At 37.1% G+C, this 21,518-nt stretch overlaps 2 protein-coding genes across 7 annotated transcripts in view; one reads left to right on the forward strand and one right to left on the reverse strand.

Moving 5' to 3' along the window:
• NCBP1 (nuclear cap binding protein subunit 1) overlaps positions 1-16,812 on the forward strand; it is a 37,398-nt gene extending 20,586 nt beyond the window's left edge. For all 4 annotated transcript variants that reach the window (XM_061425736.1, XM_061425738.1, XM_061425739.1 and 1 more), the window contains 13 exons: positions 628-738; positions 1,457-1,521; positions 3,051-3,113; positions 3,338-3,412; positions 5,284-5,387; positions 7,531-7,653; positions 8,583-8,685; positions 9,492-9,585; positions 10,466-10,569; positions 12,196-12,310; positions 13,560-13,688; positions 14,488-14,601; positions 16,268-16,812. In XM_061425736.1, coding sequence (XP_061281720.1) covers positions 628-738; positions 1,457-1,521; positions 3,051-3,113; positions 3,338-3,412; positions 5,284-5,387; positions 7,531-7,653; positions 8,583-8,685; positions 9,492-9,585; positions 10,466-10,569; positions 12,196-12,310; positions 13,560-13,688; positions 14,488-14,601; positions 16,268-16,381 — 1,314 coding nt within the window. In that variant the 3' untranslated portion in view covers positions 16,382-16,812. The remainder of the gene's footprint in view (positions 1-627; positions 739-1,456; positions 1,522-3,050; positions 3,114-3,337; positions 3,413-5,283; positions 5,388-7,530; positions 7,654-8,582; positions 8,686-9,491; positions 9,586-10,465; positions 10,570-12,195; positions 12,311-13,559; positions 13,689-14,487; positions 14,602-16,267) is intronic.
• A 1,943-nt stretch (positions 16,813-18,755) lies between these two features.
• XPA (XPA, DNA damage recognition and repair factor) overlaps positions 18,756-21,518 on the reverse strand; it is a 29,425-nt gene continuing 26,662 nt past the window's right edge. For 2 of the 3 annotated variants that reach the window (XM_061425749.1, XM_061425748.1), the window contains one exon: positions 18,756-20,007. In XM_061425749.1, coding sequence (XP_061281733.1) covers positions 19,859-20,007 — 149 coding nt within the window. In that variant the 3' untranslated portion in view covers positions 18,756-19,858. The remainder of the gene's footprint in view (positions 20,008-21,518) is intronic. The other variant, XR_009738084.1, reaches the window with a different exon arrangement.

Consider the following 21,518-nt stretch of genomic DNA (forward strand, 5'->3'; position numbering starts at 1 on the left):
TTCACTCACTGACATGTCAATTGAAGTGCAAAACGTAAGTCACATTTTAAAATCTGCAAAATGTATAGAAATTCATACAAAAGTGTGGGAGATGGGAGTGAGGAGGAGGAATGCGAACTAGGCTTTAGAAGTCTAGGTATGTGGCCCACAAATTATATATGGAGGATGAAAACAAGTTTCTGAACAAGAGCATGGCCAAAATGTCTGGGACTACCAAAAAGGTACTAACGGTGCAGAATGACTTAACTATCTCCTGATCCCATCCTCAGAGTCTACAGAGGGCTTTTATTTCTTATAGAGCTGAAATTCTGATGGTTCTATGAGTCCTTAGTAAACTACCTCCCTGAACTAACTCTGATACTTTCACAGTTGAAATTTAATTCTCTGGAAATATCAGCTAAGCATTAATTTTTGCATATTCTTATTGATTGAGTTACAGAGATAAGGAATCTTCATTATGGTATTCAATCATAGGTCTTTGTGTTTTAGAGAGCATAGTTTTTAAGGTTAGAAAGTTACTTTTTAAAATTATGAATATCACAAAATTTAGAACACTGAGGTCTTTCTAAATAGTAGAAATGCATGGATAGCTGTCGAATTGAGTGCTGACTTGTGATTCCCTTGTAGGTGATCTTTGCAGAGCTGTTTCAACTTCCGGCACCGCCTCATATCGATGTGATGTACACGACACTTCTCATTGAACTGTGCAAACTTCAGCCTGGCTCTCTACCCCAAGTTGTATCCTTTCCTTTGTTTTTAAACATACTCTATTTGGCCTGGCTTTACAAGATTATTAAATATTTCTGCTGGTAGGTTTAAATCACTTCATGAAAACAGTTTGGCATTTCTTTAAAAGTTAAAGATCACATATACCATATAGTCAGCCACTCTACTCTTTGACTGTTGGCCTAAGAATATTAATGTTTATAACTTTATGTGTAACAACCCCAAACTGGAAACCGTCCAAATATCCATCAATACATGAATGGATAAGCAAATTTTGTTACAATTATACAATGGAATACTACTCAGGTTAAAAAAAAACAAACAGATTTTCAATGCAGGCATCAACATGAGTGAATTGCAAAATATATGTTGAATAAAAGATGCTAAACAAATATGAATTTATAGTATATGATACCATTTACACAGAATCCTAGAAAATGCAAATAATGTAATGACAACAGACCAATATTTGCTTGGGGGCATAAATGGGAAGAAGGGAGGATGGATTATAAGAAGAATGTGGCAATTTTGGAGGTGATGTAAATGTTTATTATCTTGATTTCATAGGTGTATAAGGTCAGGTGTTACTGTATATCATTGATACCTCAAAGATCAGTTACTTGAAAAGAATTACTAGTCATTTCATAGACTTCTAGGAAATGTTACTCGTTTTTTCTATCACAGATTTATTTTCAAAGAGGGTATAGTTTCCTTATCCTGAAATTCACAGCTTGCACAGGCAACTGAAATGTTATATATGCGTTTGGACACAATGAATACTACATGTGTAGACAGGTATAGTATTGCCCCCCTCCCCCCGCCTTTTTTTTTTTAGTATTTGGCTGCGGAGGGTTTTAGCTGCTGCATGTGAGATCCAGTTCCCTGACCAAGAATCGAACCCACGTCCCCTAAATTGGGAGCGTGGAGTCTCAGCCACTGTATTACCAGGGAAGTCCCTGCCTTATTTCTATAGAGTGTTAGCAGCTTCTACTCCCTATACTTTATAAAAGTATTTGATCAGAAAAATATTTGCCCTTTTAAGAATTTCCAAGTTGGTTTTTCTTTCTTGCCTCCTCCAAATAATCCTATATATAATAAAGCTCATACTTGTTGTAATATAGCATTTCACTTTCTAGTCTTAATTTTCAATATGAAATGATACCCTTGCTGAAGTTTTCTTTAATTTCATTGCTTATTTGTTTGGTGCTTTGGTATGGTTACACTTTCCCTTTGTATTAGGTAGGTAAGCTTTTAAAATAGACTTTATGCTAATTCATATGTAGAAGCAGAGTCTAATCCTGTATATTTATTATGTTTATATATTATGTATTTGTTTATAGATAGTGTCTGTTTCTAAAATAATTAACTTCTCTATGACTACAACTTCAAGACTTGGTTTATACAAAAGACCATATTGGATTTTTACAGCCGTGTTAATTGGCATGCCCACTGTTGTCTTTTGGGTGAGATCTTACTGCCTCTGTTAGCTAATATGCTCTCTTACTCTGTCACTTTCCCAAATTAGCTCAGAACAGATAGTGCATATTTTCCATAATCTGTCATGTCCATTGTTCAAATGCAGTATTTGAAAACTATCAGAAAAGGCTACCCTGAGTGTTGACCTATTATCTTGAGTAGTTTTAATGATTGAAATTATAGGGACATAGGGATATGCTTTAAGGTGTCTGCTGAGGTTTTATCCAGTCTAATTAATAAACTACCAGTTGCTCTGGGCATTCCAACTATGCCATTCATTCAGCAAGTATTTACTGGGCTCTTACAAATTTCACAGCATTATATAGTATACTAAAGTGATCCTTATCTAGTTAGATCAGTGGTGTCTTTAAGAGAAAAAGGGCCTTTGATGGTAGGTTTTGTTGTTTGTGGTAAAAAGGGCATGGTATGATAATGAAAGACTGTGCTTTGGCTCTTGCATTTATAAAATGTTTTTAATCTTTTTTTGCACCTCACAGCTCGGTTTCATTGTCAATTAAATGGAATAATATATCCCTCAGCAGTTACTGTGAGAATTAAATTATATAATATAAACATATATAAGGTTCTTGATATAAAACAGGCACTTGAGTCGTATCTGTTATTCTCTTGAAAAGGATAGCACTGTTAGGAGGAGTGAGATGGGGACTATTACTTTTTTGAAGTAGATGATGAGTTGCAGGATTTGCACAGAGAAGGGTAGGTGGCAGGAGAAAGTAACAGCTATAGGTAGGGTGAAAATAGGATCTTATTTGTCTGAAGAATTATGTGAATTCCTGTTATAAACTGCAACCATTCATCCTTTTCCACCTCCCCCCTTCTTTGTGTAGGTTTATTAATTGGTTTTCCCATCATCTAAGTAACTTCCAATTCCGTTGGAGCTGGGAAGATTGGTAAGTAGTGTTATATCTGTCTTTTCTCTACAGTTTACCATTTTAAAAAGTAATATTTAAAACTATAATATAAAGCAATCTTTTTTGTGATCTGAAAGATTTAGTTTTATATATATATATAAATGAAATAATCTAGGTAGAAGGGAACTATTTGCAGCTAAATACAAGGTAGATATAGATGCGGATTATTTGTAAGAACTTGTAAAACTGTATTTTGTCATTAGGTCAGATTGTCTTACTCAAGATCCAGAAAGTCCCAAACCAAAGTTTGTAAGAGAAGTTCTAGAAAAATGTATGAGGTAAGTTCTTTGTGTTTTCTCCTTAGCTTAGGTTGTCTCATTTCTGTGGGGGAGGTTTCCCTTCTCTGAATGTATGTCCAGATTAAAATCCAAGTACCTGTCTTTCTTCCCTTTCAGATTTAGGCTGAAAAATTAGGGCAGCCGTGCCATCTGGATTCTATGTGAATTAAGTCAAAAAGTTTATTTTTGTCAAATATACTTTGAAATAATTTCAAATTTTAGGAAAGTTGCCAAAATAGAACTCTGTATCATTTTCGTCTAGATCCCCTAGTTAACATTTTACTACATTTGTTCTAATGCCTAGTCCTTTTTCCCTCTGTATAATATCTACCCTTTATATTGGTCTTTTTCTGAACTTCTTGAAAACAAGTTGTAGATATGATGTCTGATCACCCTTTAATAGTTGGTTGTATATTTCCCCCAAACAAAAAAACACGTCTCCATGACCAGCACACAGCTCTCCAGATGAGGATGTGAGCTGACACAGTCACACCAGTGTGCAGTCCACAGATGCTGCTGAAATGTTGCCAACCACCCCAACAATATTTTTTTCCTTTCTGGTCCAGAATTCTATCCAGGAGCATGTATAGCATTTAATTGTCATTTTCTTCTGATTCCTTCACCTTGAACTGCTATTATTCTTTCTCGTTCACGTCATTGTCAGTTTTAAAGAATGCGGCCCTTACTTCGTTGTGTTGCCTTGGTGCATCCTCAGGACTCAAGTCTTGCATTGTCCAGCACTAAAGATGTTAATCTTGATTATATGGCCATGTCAGGCTTCTCAACCTCAAGCTCCCCATTTTTCCCTTTGTAGTTGATTAATATTTTGTGGGAAATATCCTGAGGTAACACTCCCGTCTTACATCAGATCTCCACTGCAACTCGTACTTTTATTTGCCACCACTATGATGATCCTCAGATGATTCCCTTTTTCCACTATTCTTTCTACATTCATTAGTTTGCTTTCTACTGTAAGAGCAAGCTTTCCTTTTTCACCTGTTTATTAATTCCTGTGTTTATGTCAGTAGAGACTATTTCATTCAGTGGATTATAGTTCATTGCTGTCATTACTAATTTGATGCTCAGATTGCCCCTGATCTGTCCACTGGGAGTCCTTTGTGCCTTCTGTGTCTTTTTTTCCTTTCTTTAATGTTCCCCCTCCATTCATTGAGCATTTCCTTATTTCTGGCACAGACGTTCCAGGCTCTTCTTACATTTCCTTGCCCCTTTCCTGGAATCATCTACTCATTCAAAGAGGCGGAGTTTCTTTTAGTGGAGCGTGGTATTTAAGTAGCAAGGTCTGGACACTTGATGTGTTTATTGCTGTTGGGTGTTACTGGGTTTCTGCCCTCTAGATAGACAAGCATAGTGAATATATTTATGCACACATATACTCATACATACATAAATCTGTTTTTATATCCACCTAGATGTGTGTATCTTTCCAGTTCCAACCCACCGTATCATTTTTCTTCCTAGCCTTCCCCTTTGCCATGATTTCTAAATACCTTGGCAGACATTAAGAAACTTGTCTCCCACAGTCTTGATAAGTATTTATCTATTACAATATAACCAATCTCCCAACCATACAAAACTGTTTCCTTCACCTCATCCCACCCTACCACTACCACCTCACATCTTTGGCCACCCGGCTTGTGGACCCACTGGCCCACATCTCGGTACAAACCAGAAAGTTCTGAAGAAGACGTGAGTTCTGGTGTGCTGGCCAGACAGGAGTTAAAACGACTTGTTGCCCCTTTACTTCTTGGTTGTCAACTGAGTGCAGGGTGTTATCTTCTGAGTAAAGTTGGATATTACCAAAGAATGAAACTGGTGAATGGTATTTTCTGAGGCTTTTATTTGTGTTGTAGGTTGTCTTACCATCAGCGTATATTAGATTTTGTCCCTCCTACCTTCTCAGCTCTATGTCCTGCAAACCCAACCTGCATTTACAAATATGGAGATGAAAGTAGCAGTAAGTAATGAATCCTGTTTTTCAAAGGTACTAATGCAAGTATTAAGTCAGTTATCTAAGGTGGAGAAAGTGAATTATTTCTCTTCTTGGGTTTATATTTTCTCTGTTTGCAAGGTGATTTCTCACCAGCCTCTTGTTTTATTTGCCCTGTCATAATGTTAAACATTTACTGTGATTTACTTAGTTATTACTGTCTTGTAACTATTTTTAATATTGTTCATAATGTTTTATTCATGACATTTTAAGTGTTTTTAAGTATAGCAAGATGAATTTATAGCCAGAACTTACTAAAATGAACGTATGTGTTTGTCATGGCAATTTTGATTACATGAATTGATTTATCGTCTGCTAACAGTACAGGTGTGGAACATAGGCGCACATAGAGACTATGTTTTACCTGCAGTGTGCCCCTAGTCTAGAAGTAAATTCTTAAACATACTTTTCTTTTTGGTCACGTCACTTCTGAGATTTGGACTGTAAATCAAAGGGACTGTTTAATTTGATACGCTATATTGTGCTTTACACTTCCTGGAGGGAAGGTTGTGCGCTGGTGAGCAGTGGTAGAGAGGTAGGTGTGGAGTTACCAAGTTAGTCTTTTTACATGGCACTGAACTCAGCTCCTCTGTGAGCCTTCCACTTCATGTTGTGTAGCAGTTCTTTGTATCTTAAAACTCACTCCTCTCCCTTGCTTTGTCATGTTGCATCCCTGCTTCTCCACCTGCACTTCAGACTACACCTGTTTTCCTTGAAACAAAACTCGGTTCCAGTGCTGAGTATTCCATTTCCTATGTTACTGTGTCACTTATTCCTTAAAACAACTCTTGAGAAATAGGTATGTTTTTAACACCAGTTTACAATGAGGAAATGGCTTCAAAGAGGTAAAGCCCAGACTTAAATACTGAGCAGCCTTGTTCTTGATCACTGTGTTTTCTGCAAAGAGCAAAGCTTGATGTAGTTACAAGTGCCACGTTTTGATTTCTGCTTTGTGCTGGCTCAGAGAACCATAAGATACATCTTTGATATCAAAGAGTTCAGACTTCTGTTGAACACTGAGCTTTCTTTTTTCCCCACAGAAATAACTCAGCCTTCAGCCTAGCATTTAAGGCCCGCCTAACTGTTGTTTCTACTTTATGATTTGTCACTTCTTCTCAAATGAATCTCCACTCCAGCCAAGCCCACTTCCTTTGTTTTTTCCATGCTTCTCATTCTTGGTTTTACCTTTGTTTGTACCATTATCCCTTTCTGTTCTCAGATTCCTGTTCTCTCTCCAGGATCTAGCCCAAGCTCCACTCTTATAAATATTTTCTTAACCTTTAGCAAGCCAGTTTCATGTTACTCTCTGGCTACTTTTTATGTGAGTATCTTGGTTCCTTACCTAGAATGTAGACTTGTCGATGGTGGAGGAATTTTCTTCCCTTTCTCTCCCACTTTCAAGAAAAGTAGAGTACATGTGAATTGTTGGAAATGACTTTATTCATTCCAAGTGCTTAGTAACTCATATTCTGTGTCAGAACTGCCTTTTTTGCTATCTCTTTGTCTATCTTACATTAAAAGTAGATTTCCAGTTGCTCTGGTGATGCCATACAATATGTATTAGCACAGATAGTATACAGTAAGGACCTGACAGATACTAACCAACAGTTAACATGGAGTCACAGCACACGAGCATCTGGCTTTTGTAGATTCATGTATGTGGATTCAGCAAAAGAGAAAAGCAAAGAGTCTGTCTTAAGTTGGCAGCCTTCACCTTGTTCAAACCCAAACTTAGTTTCCACTGTATTAGGGAAAAGGAGGCGCACTGACCAAAATGAAAGAGAAATACATTGATTCTCAGCCTTTCAGCTTACAGAGGCCTAGGGATTTGAGACCATCAAAGGAGAGTTGCAGCTGTGTTTCCTGAGGAAGATCCATACCTGCCTCACACTCTGAATTTCACTTAGCTCCGTGTTCTTAAGGAAATATTGAGGCAAGAAACCTATTACGCCTTATTTTAGGTGAAAAGCCATTGACATATTGAATGAAACTTTCATATGTGGTTATCTTTACACAGAGTAAATATTGACCTTAGGATAGAGAGTACTCTGTTTTAAAAGAAAGTGATTTTTTTTTTTCAGTTATTTAACTCTTTGCATTCTGTGCTTAGACTCTCTTCCTGGACATTCAGTTGCCCTCTGTTTAGCTGTTGCCTTTAAAAGTAAAGCAACCAATGATGAAATCTTCAGCATTCTGAAAGACGTCCCTAATCCTAATCAGGATGATGATGATGGTAAGGGAGTTAAATATTTGTTGAATGGAACTATGTATGGGCTAGGTTTAAGTAGAAACATAATTCTCATACAGTATATTTGTTTAGCCTGACAGCCTGTCAGTTATTCCCCAGAACACAGGTATCTGTTCCCTTAAACATTGCCTGCTTTCACTTTAGAGAGGTTCCTGCACAGGAAGACTTGGTGTATTATAAAGTTGGATGTTATCTCCAAATTGAACTATAAGTTTATCATCAACAAAATATAAGACAAAAAGCCATGAGAGGGACTTGCTTTGTCATCTATTAAAACATCTTGGAAACTACAATAACTCAAACAAAAAAAGACAAATTAGTGAAACAGATAAAGTCTACTGGGACAATGGTGTAACCATTTAGGAGGGAAATTTTGTTAGATCTGTACATAATGAGGTGCAGAGAAAAATGACTTAAAATATTAATGGTGTTTAGAGTATTACTCAGATTTTGTTTATATTTTTCTAAGAAATTTGTATTATGTTAGAATATATTTAGAAAGTATAATTCAGAGTGTTAAAATCTAGACATTGTCAGACATCTTAGGACATGGACCTACAATGTAAAGGGCTTACTGTATTTTTTTCTTTTACTATATTATCTTGCCACCATGTAGAGAGATAAGAACAAAGAAATCTATGTGGTATTTGTAAAAAGAAATGGATCATATAGAAGAATTTGGGAAACAATCCCCAAAAACTTCAGAATTAAGGTCATGCTTAGTTTTATATTTTGAGGATATGCGATTAATCAGTGATGGTCTTTTATTGTCTGTTAGTTCTCTGAGACATTGCTTGAATGTGGGACTTAGTATTTGGATATGAGTGTGCCATCTGTTTAGCAATACAGGTTAGGGGCCAAAGAATTGCTATACTTAATCTTCTTAACTCTCTTTACTGTGGACTGTTGTTCAGATGAAGGATTCAGCTTTAACCCACTGAAAATAGAAGTCTTTGTACAGACTCTGCTACACTTAGCAGCCAAGTCATTCAGCCACTCCTTCAGTGCTCTTGCGAAGTAAGTACAACCAGAACACACATGCTGTCTTGAGGGTTTAAAACTTTGCTGGATGAATACCAGTGGTGTAGTAGTTTTTACCTTAAGATTATTGAATATAAAGATCTTAATAGTATCATATAATTTGATACAATGGGTTTTGGTTTATGGTAGCTAAAATTCCCATCCTATGGCTCCTGTCTGTGGTTTGCATGTATATATAAAGTGTACATTTTTTCACATAAACCTTTAGAGAAACAAAAACCTGGGTCCATAGGACAGTCAAAAAGTTCCCAGCTTGTCCAAGGATCTTCTTAAAAAGAGGGTGAGCAGAATTGAAAGCCAGCTGCATTTTTGGGAGCCACCCAAAGGTTGGCATCTAAAGACAGAACTTTTTAACTCATCATACAGTCTAAATGAAGAAGGAACATATATTCTTCCCAATCAGGCAGAGAAACTAGACTCCTCACCCCGTCTCAACTTCCAAGTCTATGAGACTTGCAGGGCTACCACAGATGCAGGCAAAATACTATACTTGTGTTAGGAGATTATTCCTTAGCCCTCATCTATCCTTAAATACACAGTAAACTAGAGTCCTTGGCTAATGATAGTATTTTGTAATTCTCCTAAGATTTTGAGACAAATGCCATTCAAATTGAATTCCTAATCATACCTTTTATATTCTTTAACGGTTAACGATGTTTGGTTATTTTGTATCTATATACTGCACTGTAAGTTGAGTAACGTTGTAAAGCTTTGAAAATATTAAGATGCTCAATAAGTTTATATGTGCTGTTTCTGCCCCCACCCCCGCCAACCATGAAAAGGTTTCATGAAGTCTTCAAAACCCTAGCTGAAAGTGATGAAGGAAAATTACATGTTCTAAGAGTCATGTTTGAGGTCTGGCGGAACCATCCACAGGTAAAAACTAATTAGACATGTTGAGATGCTGATTGTTTAGCTATAAAAAGAAGGCACTTGATATCATTGTTTTAGTTGTAGAACATGAAATTTGACTGTGCCCTTCAAACAGTTTTTAAATCTATAATTTTAGTGCTGTGAAAGTAATGATGTTTGAGTCATTCTTTAAAGAGCAAGTGTTACGATTTGGTTTGATATTATAATATCTCAACACATTTTAAGTAAGAATGCTTATTTCTTGGAAGGTTCTCCAATTGGGTAGGAAATAGTTCTTTAATCTATCCAGTTTTATTTTTAAACAGGCCCCAGATTTCTCAAATCTCAGTGTACTATTTTAATACCATGTGTTATAAAGAGGCATTAAAATAAACTTTGGAGTATATTTAAGACATTTTTCACGATAAAACTTTAGGGTTAACTTTGACACATTATTAACCGCATTAAAATAAACTTTGGAGTATATTTAAGACATTTTTCACGATAAAACTTTAGGGTTAACTTTGACACATTATTAACCAGGATATTTTTGCACTAACTAATGCTTGTGGCCAGCAGTTTATTGCATAAATGAATACTGAAACATCTACAGTCAATAACATCCAGGTAACAAAAGATGTATTACTAAATATCTGGTCAGTATGTCTTAAGTGTTAACATTCACAGTTTCTTTTTGCTCAGTCTTTGTGTTATTGTATTCTTACAAAAAGTACCAGAGCCAAGCAGAAGGGAAAACAAATCTTGAGACCTAATGGTCAAATTGTTCAGTTCCATAGCTACTGAATGTTCACAGCGATCCTATTTTAACTTTTGTAGCAATGGGATTATTGTGGCCTACATATAACTGTGACTTACCTGAATAACTTCTTTCCTCTGACTGTAGATGATTGCTGTACTAGTAGATAAGATGATTCGTACACAGATTGTTGACTGTGCTGCCGTAGCAAATTGGATCTTCTCTTCAGAATTATCTCGTGACTTTACTAGGTAAAATGGGTAATTTTACAAAGTTCCTATTCTCTAAGAATTCTTATACATGAGCTCCAAGTTCTGGTTCAGACCAGGTTAATACTCGTATCACAGTGGTGCAGTCTGGACGTGGCAGAGAGTCCTGCACAGTGGAAACACACACACCAGTCTGGCTGCAGCGTCTCTCAGGGACGCACACAAGGTGAAGTAGGACTTAGCAGTGGAAATGCTTACAGAGGATCCAGACTGTGGGTGGGGAGATCAGGCTGTATGGCAGGAGCTCACATTAGGAACTGGCAGGAATCAGTCCATTGTAGGTTAAGTGCACATTATGAGGGATTGAGGAAAGCCTGTGGGCACCTGAATGCCACTGGGGGAAGGAGGTCTCAGTCATAAAAATCCTAGATGTAATACACAGAAAATTCTCTCTTGACTCATTCCTCCTAAAGGAAAGAGACTTTCATTAAGTTTGGTTCTTATACATGAAGCAGAGTCCACAGGGTTTATACCTGATCAGGACTAGGACAACAGGAGATGACACAAAATAGGAAACCCATTACTTGCAAAGACATAAATATCCATCACAACCTTTATCCTCTTCACTGTATTTGTTATTGGCTTAGGACTCAGCTGAATCTTTAGGGTGAAGGAGTGTGGTCTAAGATTATCATACCAGCCAAGTTGGCACTCAGAAATGAGAGCAACAGAAGGATATTCTCAGATGTGTGGCATCCCAGAAAACTGACCACTCAAGTATGTGTTAGCCATCATCTTTAGTGGTTTACAACTAGTTAGTTGTAAACAATTAGTTAGTCTGCAACTCTAATTCTGCACAGCCTTTCCTGACCAGCTGACTGATGCAGAGTTAAAGTACTCTGCTCCTTTACCCTGTTTGCTAACATTCTAGACCTTGTTTTATTATATTCCACTTAAACTGTCATCATCCAGATTAAAACTTGTAGAAGGAAGTACTCTTCTGTGCTGTATATCCTGGAGTTAGGAGACATAATGTTGTAGACATAAAAAGGAGTTAAGCTACTTAAAACACTCATATTTATGCAATAAACATTTAAAGCACCTACAGGTGATCCTGGTACTTGAGTAGTTTGAAAAATTGACCTAAGTATCTCATTCCTAAAGGCCCAGCAGTTGATAGCTATTATCAACTAATGAGGTTCTTACATGTTCCGAGAGAATTGGCTGAGTTTGTGCTAGTATAAGGCATGTGAATGAGCCTCAGATTAGGTTTCCATTTCAAAAAAACCACAATACATAGTGTTTACACTCAAAAGAGAGAAAAATGTATTTTTGTTTCTACGGTGTTTTTTCTGGTTTGCCATTTCATTGACTGTGTACACATACGTTCTATGTGTGTCTAGTAGGGGATGGAAGTATAAAACGTAAGAAAAATGACAAGGACCCAGTATTGCCTTCAGGAAGCTCATCTGAATCTAATGGGTAGAGCTAGATTGTGTGCATGATTGATAGTACAGGAAAAATTATCTTGCTGGAGAAATATACCTTATTCTGCCTAAAGAATAGAAGGCTATATCAGACCTTAAGTATGTGTAGATTACAAAAGTTGAGAGGTCTTATTTTCTTGATGGTTTAACATACAGTAATCAAATGCCTTATTACTTTAAGATTGTTTGTTTGGGAAATCTTGCACTCCACAATTCGCAAGATGAACAAACACGTTCTGAAGATCCAGAAAGAGCTAGAAGAGGCTAAAGAAAAACTCGCAAGACAACACAAACGGGTAAGTCTTGTGTCGACTGTAAATGGTCAAAGAAAATAAGAAATCATTGAGAATATTACTGCCTTGATGGGAGCTTTTTTTTTGAGACCAAATCATGCAGAGCTGTTTGTAGAAATGGAGGAAAGGGAAGGACTGGTGTCTGCTGCTCTCGTTTTCCTGCATGGTGAACCTGTTTAGCAAGCCACAAAGCTTGCTTTTTCCATACTTTACCATCCTGTTGCCTTCCCGAAGGAGAAGGAAGGAGGACACTTGTGTTTCTATAAAAGTTTGTGATGCAAGAGGGAAAGAGAGAGAAGACTGATGGTGTTCACCCCTTCCCTGGTACAGGGGTGGGGAGGGAGCAGGGCAAGAGGAGACAGTCTTTCCCGGACCCATAAAATACTCCTCGTATTATTAGTATGTTTAGTGTTGTAGTCATGTGGGGCAGAAGCAGTGAGCTGGAGGTATCCTGAGATTTAGCAGATAGTACTGGTGTTCTTCATGACAGTTTTCCAGTGGTACGCACATTTACCAGAAAAAGGTAAAAGCAAGTTTAATGACTTACACAAACCTAAGACACTGTTCAGGTAAATGGCATCATCCCCATTTTATATGTGTACCTACTCCAGAGACTTGACTTCACACCACCCTGTTCTCTAGATATGTGGTGTCCATGTAATAACCACTAGCCACATGTAACTTGAATAAAATTTGAATACAATGTAAAATTCAGTTCCTTAGTCACACTAACCACATTTTAAGTGCTCAGTAGTCACGTGTGGCTATTGTGAGGGCAGTGCAGATTTATGTTAATAAAAAAGTTTTGTGATGAGAGGTTCCCAAGACCCTAGCCCTGTATTTCTCCTAGGAGCAACAGTTCACTGTTCAGAGTTCACAGCAATTTCATAAAACAACCATTGTGAATAACAAGAATCAACTGTACATTTTCCAAAGCTGTTTTCATTTTGAATGAAGACTGTGACATACATTTCCTCCTTGAGTGGACTATCCTGTAAAAGGCATAATTCATTCTGCTATATAGGAAACCCAATGCCATTACCCAGGACAAGTGCCACTGAATTTCCCTGGCCTAGATAAGCACTTACAAGATGTTGGATGTTTGCCTGTATGTTTGGTTCTTTTCTTGTGGAATGCAAGTCTTCAGATAGTATTTGATCATGCACAGTAAAATCCTCAGGTCTGCTTGTTGGGGTTTAAATACACTGGAATTCTAAACAGTTGTTTCCTTTTGTTCCTTTGCATTCTGTAGCGAAGTGATGATGATGACAGAAGCAGTGACAGGAAAGATGGGGCTCTTGAAGAACAAATAGAAAGACTGCAGGAAAAAGTGGAATCTGCTCAGAGTGAACAAAAGAATCTCTTCCTTGTCATATTTCAGGTATCGTGACTTGGGACATTGATAGGTTCAAAAAAACCAGTATATTTCTTTAATTTTAAAAAATGTTTTTAATCATTAGAAGTAATACATGCTTATCTGTAAGGTCTTAAATGTATAAAAATTTATACAGGAAATAAAAGTTCACTAATTGGAGGTAATTCTGTTATTAGCATGTATATTTCTTCTTGCTTAAAAAAAAATGGGGGATGCTATTATTAAGTACTTGTAGATCCGTTTAGATGATTGCTTTCCGTCCTGAAGATTTTTGTGTATACATTCCTGTAAACATTTCTGATTATGTCCTTAAAACAGATTCTAAGAAGAATTACTAGCATTAGTAATCTAAATATTAATGGTTAGATTACTTTTGTATTGCCAAAATGATGTGCTGCTCACCTCATCAGGCTTCCCAGGTGTCTCGGTGGTAAAGAAGTCTTCCTGCCAATGCAGGAGATGTGGGTTTAACCCCTTGGAAAGGGAAGATCCCCTGGAGAAGAAAAGGGCAACCCACTGCAGTATTCTTACCCAGGAAATCCCGTTGACAAAGGAGCCTGGTGGGCTACAGTCCATGAGGTTGCAAAAAGTCGAAAACAACTTAGGGACTAAAGACTAAACAACTCATGTTATCACTGGTCTGCCTTTCTACACTTCAGTATTTACTGAATCATGAAAGGGATACACACCACAAAGATAGGGTGAAACAAGCAATACCTTTGAGGTCTCTTGGTCAAAAGTGTGATTGTTTCTGAAGTATAAGACTTTTTACTAACACCTCTGGAACTTTGTACCCTATTTCCAGCGTTTTATCATGATCCTGACTGAGCACTTAGTACGCTGTGAAACTGACGGGACCAGTGTGTTAACACCATGGTATAAGAACTGTATAGAGAGGCTCCAGCAGATCTTCCTACAGGTTTGTGGAAAACTTTGATTAGGATAATAAACATCACTAATCTCAGCCATGGGAATTCTCTCCTAGCTCAGTTAGAATGCAATCTGTAAGTAATAGAGCTTCAAAATGACATGACTTAAGCAGTGGTTGCTCAGTCGGTAAAGAATCTGCCTGCATTGCAGGAGACCCAGGTTTGATCCCTGGAGAAGGAAATAGCAACCCACTCCAGTATTCTTGCCTGAGAAATCCCATGGACAGAGGGGCCTGGTGGCGTTGCAAAGAGTTGGACACGACTGAGCCACTAAACACAGCACATTCTCAGCCACAGGGATTCTCCATTTTAAAAAAAGCATAAAGTTTGTTAGGTTATATAGTACCTGTAAAGCCCTTTAGTTAGTGTCCATTTGTTCCTACCATTGCTCATCAGAATATTTAGGCTTAAAATCGGCTCTATATCACTCAGACTCCTAATTGCCATTCTCTTTGTTGGAGAGCCTGGCTGTAACATAAAATAGAAAAATGCTAAGGGAAGAGTAATAAGATTTTAAGAACCTCTATAAATCCAAAGTTCAAATGGTAACAGTGCTTCTGGAGGCGCTATTAATAGTTCCCTGAGGTTCTTACAGAAAGCAGACTGCAACACGTCCTCTGTTAGATTTAAGTTAAAGATTTGAAGTAGAGTGGTATCTTCAGACACCAACACCCCAAGCAAGTCCTTATCTGTTCCAGACAAGAGTGATTAAAGCAGAAGGCTTAAAGGGGGAAAAAAGTTCCTTGAAAAATCTAGAGTAAAGCCTGATCCTATAGGAATCTGAGTATATTAAAGTTTATATATGTACTTGTAGAAGAAACTTTGATTTTCTGACAATTTTTTCCAGTTAGGCTCAATAAGTCACTGATTTTCAGTAAACAGATGACCTCTATTTTAAAAGATAAAAAAACAGTGAGTTTTGGGTTTCCTGTTTTGTGGAATACTTAACAGATCACTGGGTAATTCTGAAATATAAATAGGTTAAATATTTTTTTCTTAACACATCTCTTTGCTTAATGCCCTAACCAAAAAAGGAAATGATTTCCAAAATTTCTTTTTCATAGTTCATTCCTTGTCTGGGCAACTTTAAAAAAGTCATACTATATAGTCTGTCCTAATTAGGGGAAGGGCTTCCCTAGTAGCTCAGATGGTAAAGTATCTGCCTGCAGTGCAGGAGACCCAGGTTTGATCCCTGGGTTGGGAAGATCCCCTGGAGAAGGAAATGGCAACCCACTCCAGTACTCTTGCCTGGAAAATTCCATGGACTGAGGAGCCTGGTAGACTACAGTCCATGGGGTCACAAAGAGTCAGACACGACTGAGCGACTTCACTTTCAATTAGGGCAAAGAACCAGCTGAAGTCATCTAGAATAGTAGCAGGTGCTGCTGCCACTGCTTTGAATTATGAGTTGCATAGAAACAGACCAGAACTGAATTTTTAAATTATTGACCATCATTTTTTTCTTTTTCGTTTCCCCCTACATTTTCTCAATATTCAGGCTTTCCAGGGTTGTTATTCCTACCAGCTAAACCACTTTTTTCTCTGCTCTTTTGCATCACTCCACAATGTGGGTGGGCTTTAGGGGAATCTTCTCTGAGATTGCTTATGTGCTACTTTTCCTAACCTAAACATTTACGCCCTTTTCTGTGTCTACAGCATCACCAAATAATCCAGCAGTACATGGTGACCCTGGAGAACCTGCTCTTCACTGCTGAATTAGACCCTCACATCCTGGCTGTGTTCCAGCAGTTCTGTGCCCTGCAGGCCTAAGGGTCATTTTTTTTTTTTTCCCTTTCAAGATTTTTTTAAAAGATCTCAAAATAATCTGTCTTATTTTTGATTGTTTGAATGCTTGCTTTCTTGTAGCATCCTGTCACTTTCTGAAAGAGAGAGAGGAGGACAGTGAAGAAATATGGTATTGATTACCCTTAGTTTCCCCTAAAAAGCAGATATTCCCTAATGACAATAATGTGATAATACATAGGATGTATCATATATGTGACAAATACAACTTTTCTGATTTTTTTTCTCCTTAAGGCACAAAAGATAACTAATTTGAGGTATGTGAAACACTAGAGGGTCAAGCTTATTTACCAAGTAGTATATAGAACTGATGAATTTATTATCAAGTAGCATAGCTTTTCACAGCTCATGGGTAATAACCTAACATGGCTGAAATAAAACTAAAAATGTTTTTTAAACTTTGGTATTTCATGATTTATCATCTCAGTCTACTTTAGTGGTTTCTTTGTAAAATACCTCCATCTGAAATTTTCTTTTCAAAATACTTTTAATTACTGTAGTATTTTTATTTAAAAAGTTACCAGAGTAGCAATTCCTAAATCTGAACATAAATCACCTGGGGCTCTCTAAAGTTATTTTTAAATTAATAATTAAACCACAGTCTTTCAAACACAGACATATCTGGTAGTTCTTAAGGCTCCCAGGTAATTGCAATATGCAGACAAGTTTGGAATTATCATCTTAGAATATCTGGTGATCTCAAATCTGAGACAGATCTGTCCCAGCTCATATAGTGAATTTCGTGTTAAATTGTGACTTAGAAGTAGCTAGACTGACTAATGCCTAGTGTTAGATGTAGGTTTGGATTTTATTTCTGTGGAATCTGGTCCAAGTAACTACTAATTCCTAAACCTGTTTCCTATATGGTGTTGAGGCTTAACTAAGATAAGAAAAGTACATTGTAAAATAACAAGGGGTTATCTGACATTCCAGATTTCTAGCATTTTTAGTTTTTATTTAATTGAACCTTTGAAAAAATTTAGCAATAATCCCACAACTGAAGTAGCTTTGTTCATTTATATAATATAGGTGTTTTTTTTTAAACTTTGTACATCATAAGTTTATGGTGCATAATATATGGGGTCTCTTTGGTTTATCATATAACTTAATGGCTACAGAATATAGTCTACTCAGTAGATGGAAATTCCTAGGATTTTAAAACACCATACCATTTAAGACAAATAATCACAAGATTAAAGGTGCATGGCAAGTTACTGGCAGGGAACTAAAAGCCAAGCGCTTAGCTAATGTTCTTTTGTTTATCCTGTTCCTCCTTCCCACAAACTATGTAATGAGTTAGAAACAGCTCCTGTCCTCAAGAAGCTAAAGGATAACCATTTAAGGCTTTGGTAACTTTGACCCTGAAGCTGCTTTGTGATCCTTTCATAATGTATTGCAAAGTGTGGCTACTTACACTTTTACTTGATCCACCTCCTTTCTCTTAGAAGCAGCCATTACATGTGAAGAGAGGGTCTAACAACTGCTCACTGATGTGACCCTGCTCTGATCCAGTCTGGCAAACTAGGTGTATGGAAAAACCAAACCAGAGATTGAATTCTGAAGAAACAAACATTCAACAATTGCTCTCCCCAAAAATGAAGCTCACAGAGACAAAAGAATGGCACGTCACACTGTACATCGCACCTTGCAATAAATCAATATTAAACTACACTGATGCCATTTAACATGCTTTTGTCCAAGTAAACATAATTTTTGTTTTCCTTGACTCTAAATCTCACAGGAATTACTCAGCACTTCAAATGAAGATAAAGTTTGCTTGCTTTTCCTGAAAAGTACTTAGCAGTGATTTCTATAACTTACTAATAATCTACAGTTATATCCGAAAATGAATGATGAGGACAGAACTTGGCGACCTGAGTAGAGCATATCTGGCTGTCAATGATATCTGGACACCAGGACTGTCTTAAATTGATGAAGGTAAAGAGCGACTGACTGGAAGCCCACCTCAAGGAGACAAGTCTTAGCTATACTGGTCTCGATAATACATGCTCATTAATAACTTACGTGTCATTTGCTATAGATTTGCCATATTTAATCATCATGACAGTCATTAGATTATTATGCCTATATGACAGATAAAAACAGGCCCACTGAATAACTTACCCAAGGTCCACAGCTAGTAAATGGAATCTGAAACTATGTCCATGTGGTTCAAGGGTTCCTTATCTCCCAATGCAGTGGTCAGCAGCCTGAACCCCTAATTACTTGCTGGAAGCTTTTTGTTTAGTCCAAAGAAGGTCTTGCTGCCCATTCAGAATTGATTTTTACTGAGCTGTAATATTCAGCATAGCACATGAAAAAAATCAACATTCGAAAAACATATTAGACATTTCTGTATTGAATACTTATATAGGGAACAATTAGTAATTACATTTTCAAGTCTTTGGCTTTGACTTGTTTTGACTTTTGCCCTTCTTCAAGCATAATCTCCAAGAGCTGATCTGAAGAAAAACATGAAAATGTATAAAAACTTCCTATTTGTAGCAGTAAGATAAAAAGTCCTGTCAAAGAACAACTTGAAATTATATATCTTGAATTTGTTTTTATAAAAAAAAAAAAAAAACGCATACACCCGTTAATCAAGCACTTGGGATCAATTGCTCTTACCAGGTAACTACCCTGTAACCCATTTGACAAGATAGGGTAATATTCGACTATTGAAACTTGATCCAAATGTCTGGGGTGATGTCAGGTTGTAGGTTACCATTCCTTTAGAAGTGCTACATAAACATAGAAGCAAGCGGTCTTCCCTCCCAGGGTTACATGAGAATACCTGTAAGGCACTTTGCATAGTGTTTGTTTGCATGACACATGGAACATGCTCAGTAAATGTTAACAAGTTATCATTACCTTTGATCAACAAACAGTTTAGATGTTTTTCTACTTTACCCAGATTTGAAAAGGGATATCCAGACACTGATATTAAGATCTATCATAAACCCTAAGGATACAGAAAACTTGTCCCAGCAAAGCTCCCTCGCACCCTGACTTAGAGACAGACATGGTCTAGAAGACCTGGCCCAGGGTCTGGGGTGCAGTGGTCTACCACCATCCCTGCTGGTTCCTGGGATATGAATCCAGCTCGGCCAGCTTTTGCCTTTACTGCTAAAAGCTCTTCCTCTTAACCTCAATCGAGGGTTTGCCTTGGTCATTATTTCTCAGTTTTAGCTCTAAGCTAACACTTTTAAACCCATTCTATTGCTCAGCTCCCAGCCTTATTATAGAAAAAATGGTCACACACTCAGTGTATTGCCCACCAGACCTGCTGGACCTTAACTGAAACTTGCTGTTAAGCCATAACATACATAATTATTGGAGCATTATTTATACAAGTGTTTCATTCATTTGTGAAGACTTTACATTTTGGTGAATTTTGAACAGGACCAATCTAAATTTCCACACTGTAGAACAGATCACTTAACATCACATTTTCTCATATGTCAGTTCATGGCCACACACAGTACAAGTCTTCCGGTACATGTCATCCTCTAGTTTTTCTTCAGCCCCATACTCATGTTGATGAGCAGCTGTTTCCTTTTTCCATACACTGCTTCTTACTGCTCGCCGTAATTCTAAGGAAAAAATAAAAGCCAATTGTTCAGTGGTGCTATTCAGCTGAATTAAAAATCCATTGCTTTTCAGCTATGTTTAACCAAATATGGTTTATGCCTTAATTTTATAACAAGTCAAAACTAATGATACAGTTTTGGCAAGCCTACTTTCCTAGCTCACTAGTTTGGTCTGTGGAATCTTTCAAGTCACTGTTGGTTTTAGTTTGAAACAGGAGGTTCAGAAATGGAGTATGTGGATTAGAAGAACAGCAAGAAACTAGATTCAGAAGACAGGCAAAGAATAGTTTAAGCAGCTGACTATGGAAAACAGGATGCCAAAGAATGAGAGGGGAATCAGCTGGGACGACTGAGGATAAGGATTTAAGTTCCTCATAGTCAGGAGCCACTTCTCTAAGAAGCAAGTCAAACTGCAAGAAAACTAGAAAGCCAAGAACCCAGCCACTCTGCTGATGTTTCATCTTAGAAAAGCTGCTTCTGCAACTGACCTTATATCTACTGAATTCTTTATTTTATGGAATGACAGCAGTATTTTAGGAGACAAATTGTAATTGTTACAGTAATTGTTACAAAGTACAACAAAGAAAAGAATCACTGGCTATTAAGAGCTGGAAAGAACTATAGAGTTGTTTTACTTCATTTTATTTTGCAAGTAGGAAAACTGAACAATGAATAGCAGGGGAACCCAGGTCATGTATTTCAATTGTTGAGAACTTTTCCTACTACATCATACAAAACAGCATTTTCACAAAGAATTGAATTGTGTTGGATGCTCTGAAAAGCAACCAGGACATTCTAAAATTCACACTGCATGTTACCAAATGCTTTGTGTTAATTAGAAAATAAGCTAATAACATCTCAGTTTCTGGTTTAATGAATAAAAAAAGCAAATTTTTTCTACTCTGACCAATGATCCAGCATTGTCTTTGATGGCTGCCCTACCTAAGGGAGAGTATGATCATTACCTTCTATAATCTCAACCTTAAAAATCAAAGTACACCAAGTAATCACACATTTTCTTTAATCCATTTTACTGCAAGTAGTATCAAAATACCACTTGAATCTTTTTATGTTTAGCCTTTACTATATCATATGGATAAGCAAACAAATAAGGCTATGTATCAAGTACAACTATCTTCCCAATTTTACAGATGAGAAAACTAGCGCACAGAGAGGTTACATAAGTTGTGCCTAAGGTCAAACAGGCAGAGGCACAGTCCAGCTCAGTCCATGTTCTTCACCGCTAAGATGCGCTGCCTTTTCATACACTTCCGGTATGAAAAGCGCTCTACTTCAGGCTGCTTTCAAGCTTCAGTGCGTACACTTCATGATAGTTTATCATGGTCTAAACTCTAATCTTTACTCCTGTATCCTCCCATATTCTGAAGAACCTTATTTTATTTTAAAAGTGGGATATTTTTAAAATGGTATGCTAACCAGAACTGCACAGATGCCTCATGGTTTCAGATAATGACAAGAAGATGTTTCTGTTCAAGTTCCAATACCTACTTTCA

Source organism: Bos javanicus, chromosome 8, assembly GCF_032452875.1.
Source record: "Bos javanicus breed banteng chromosome 8, ARS-OSU_banteng_1.0, whole genome shotgun sequence".
Classification (NCBI taxonomy): Eukaryota; Metazoa; Chordata; class Mammalia; order Artiodactyla; family Bovidae; genus Bos; species Bos javanicus.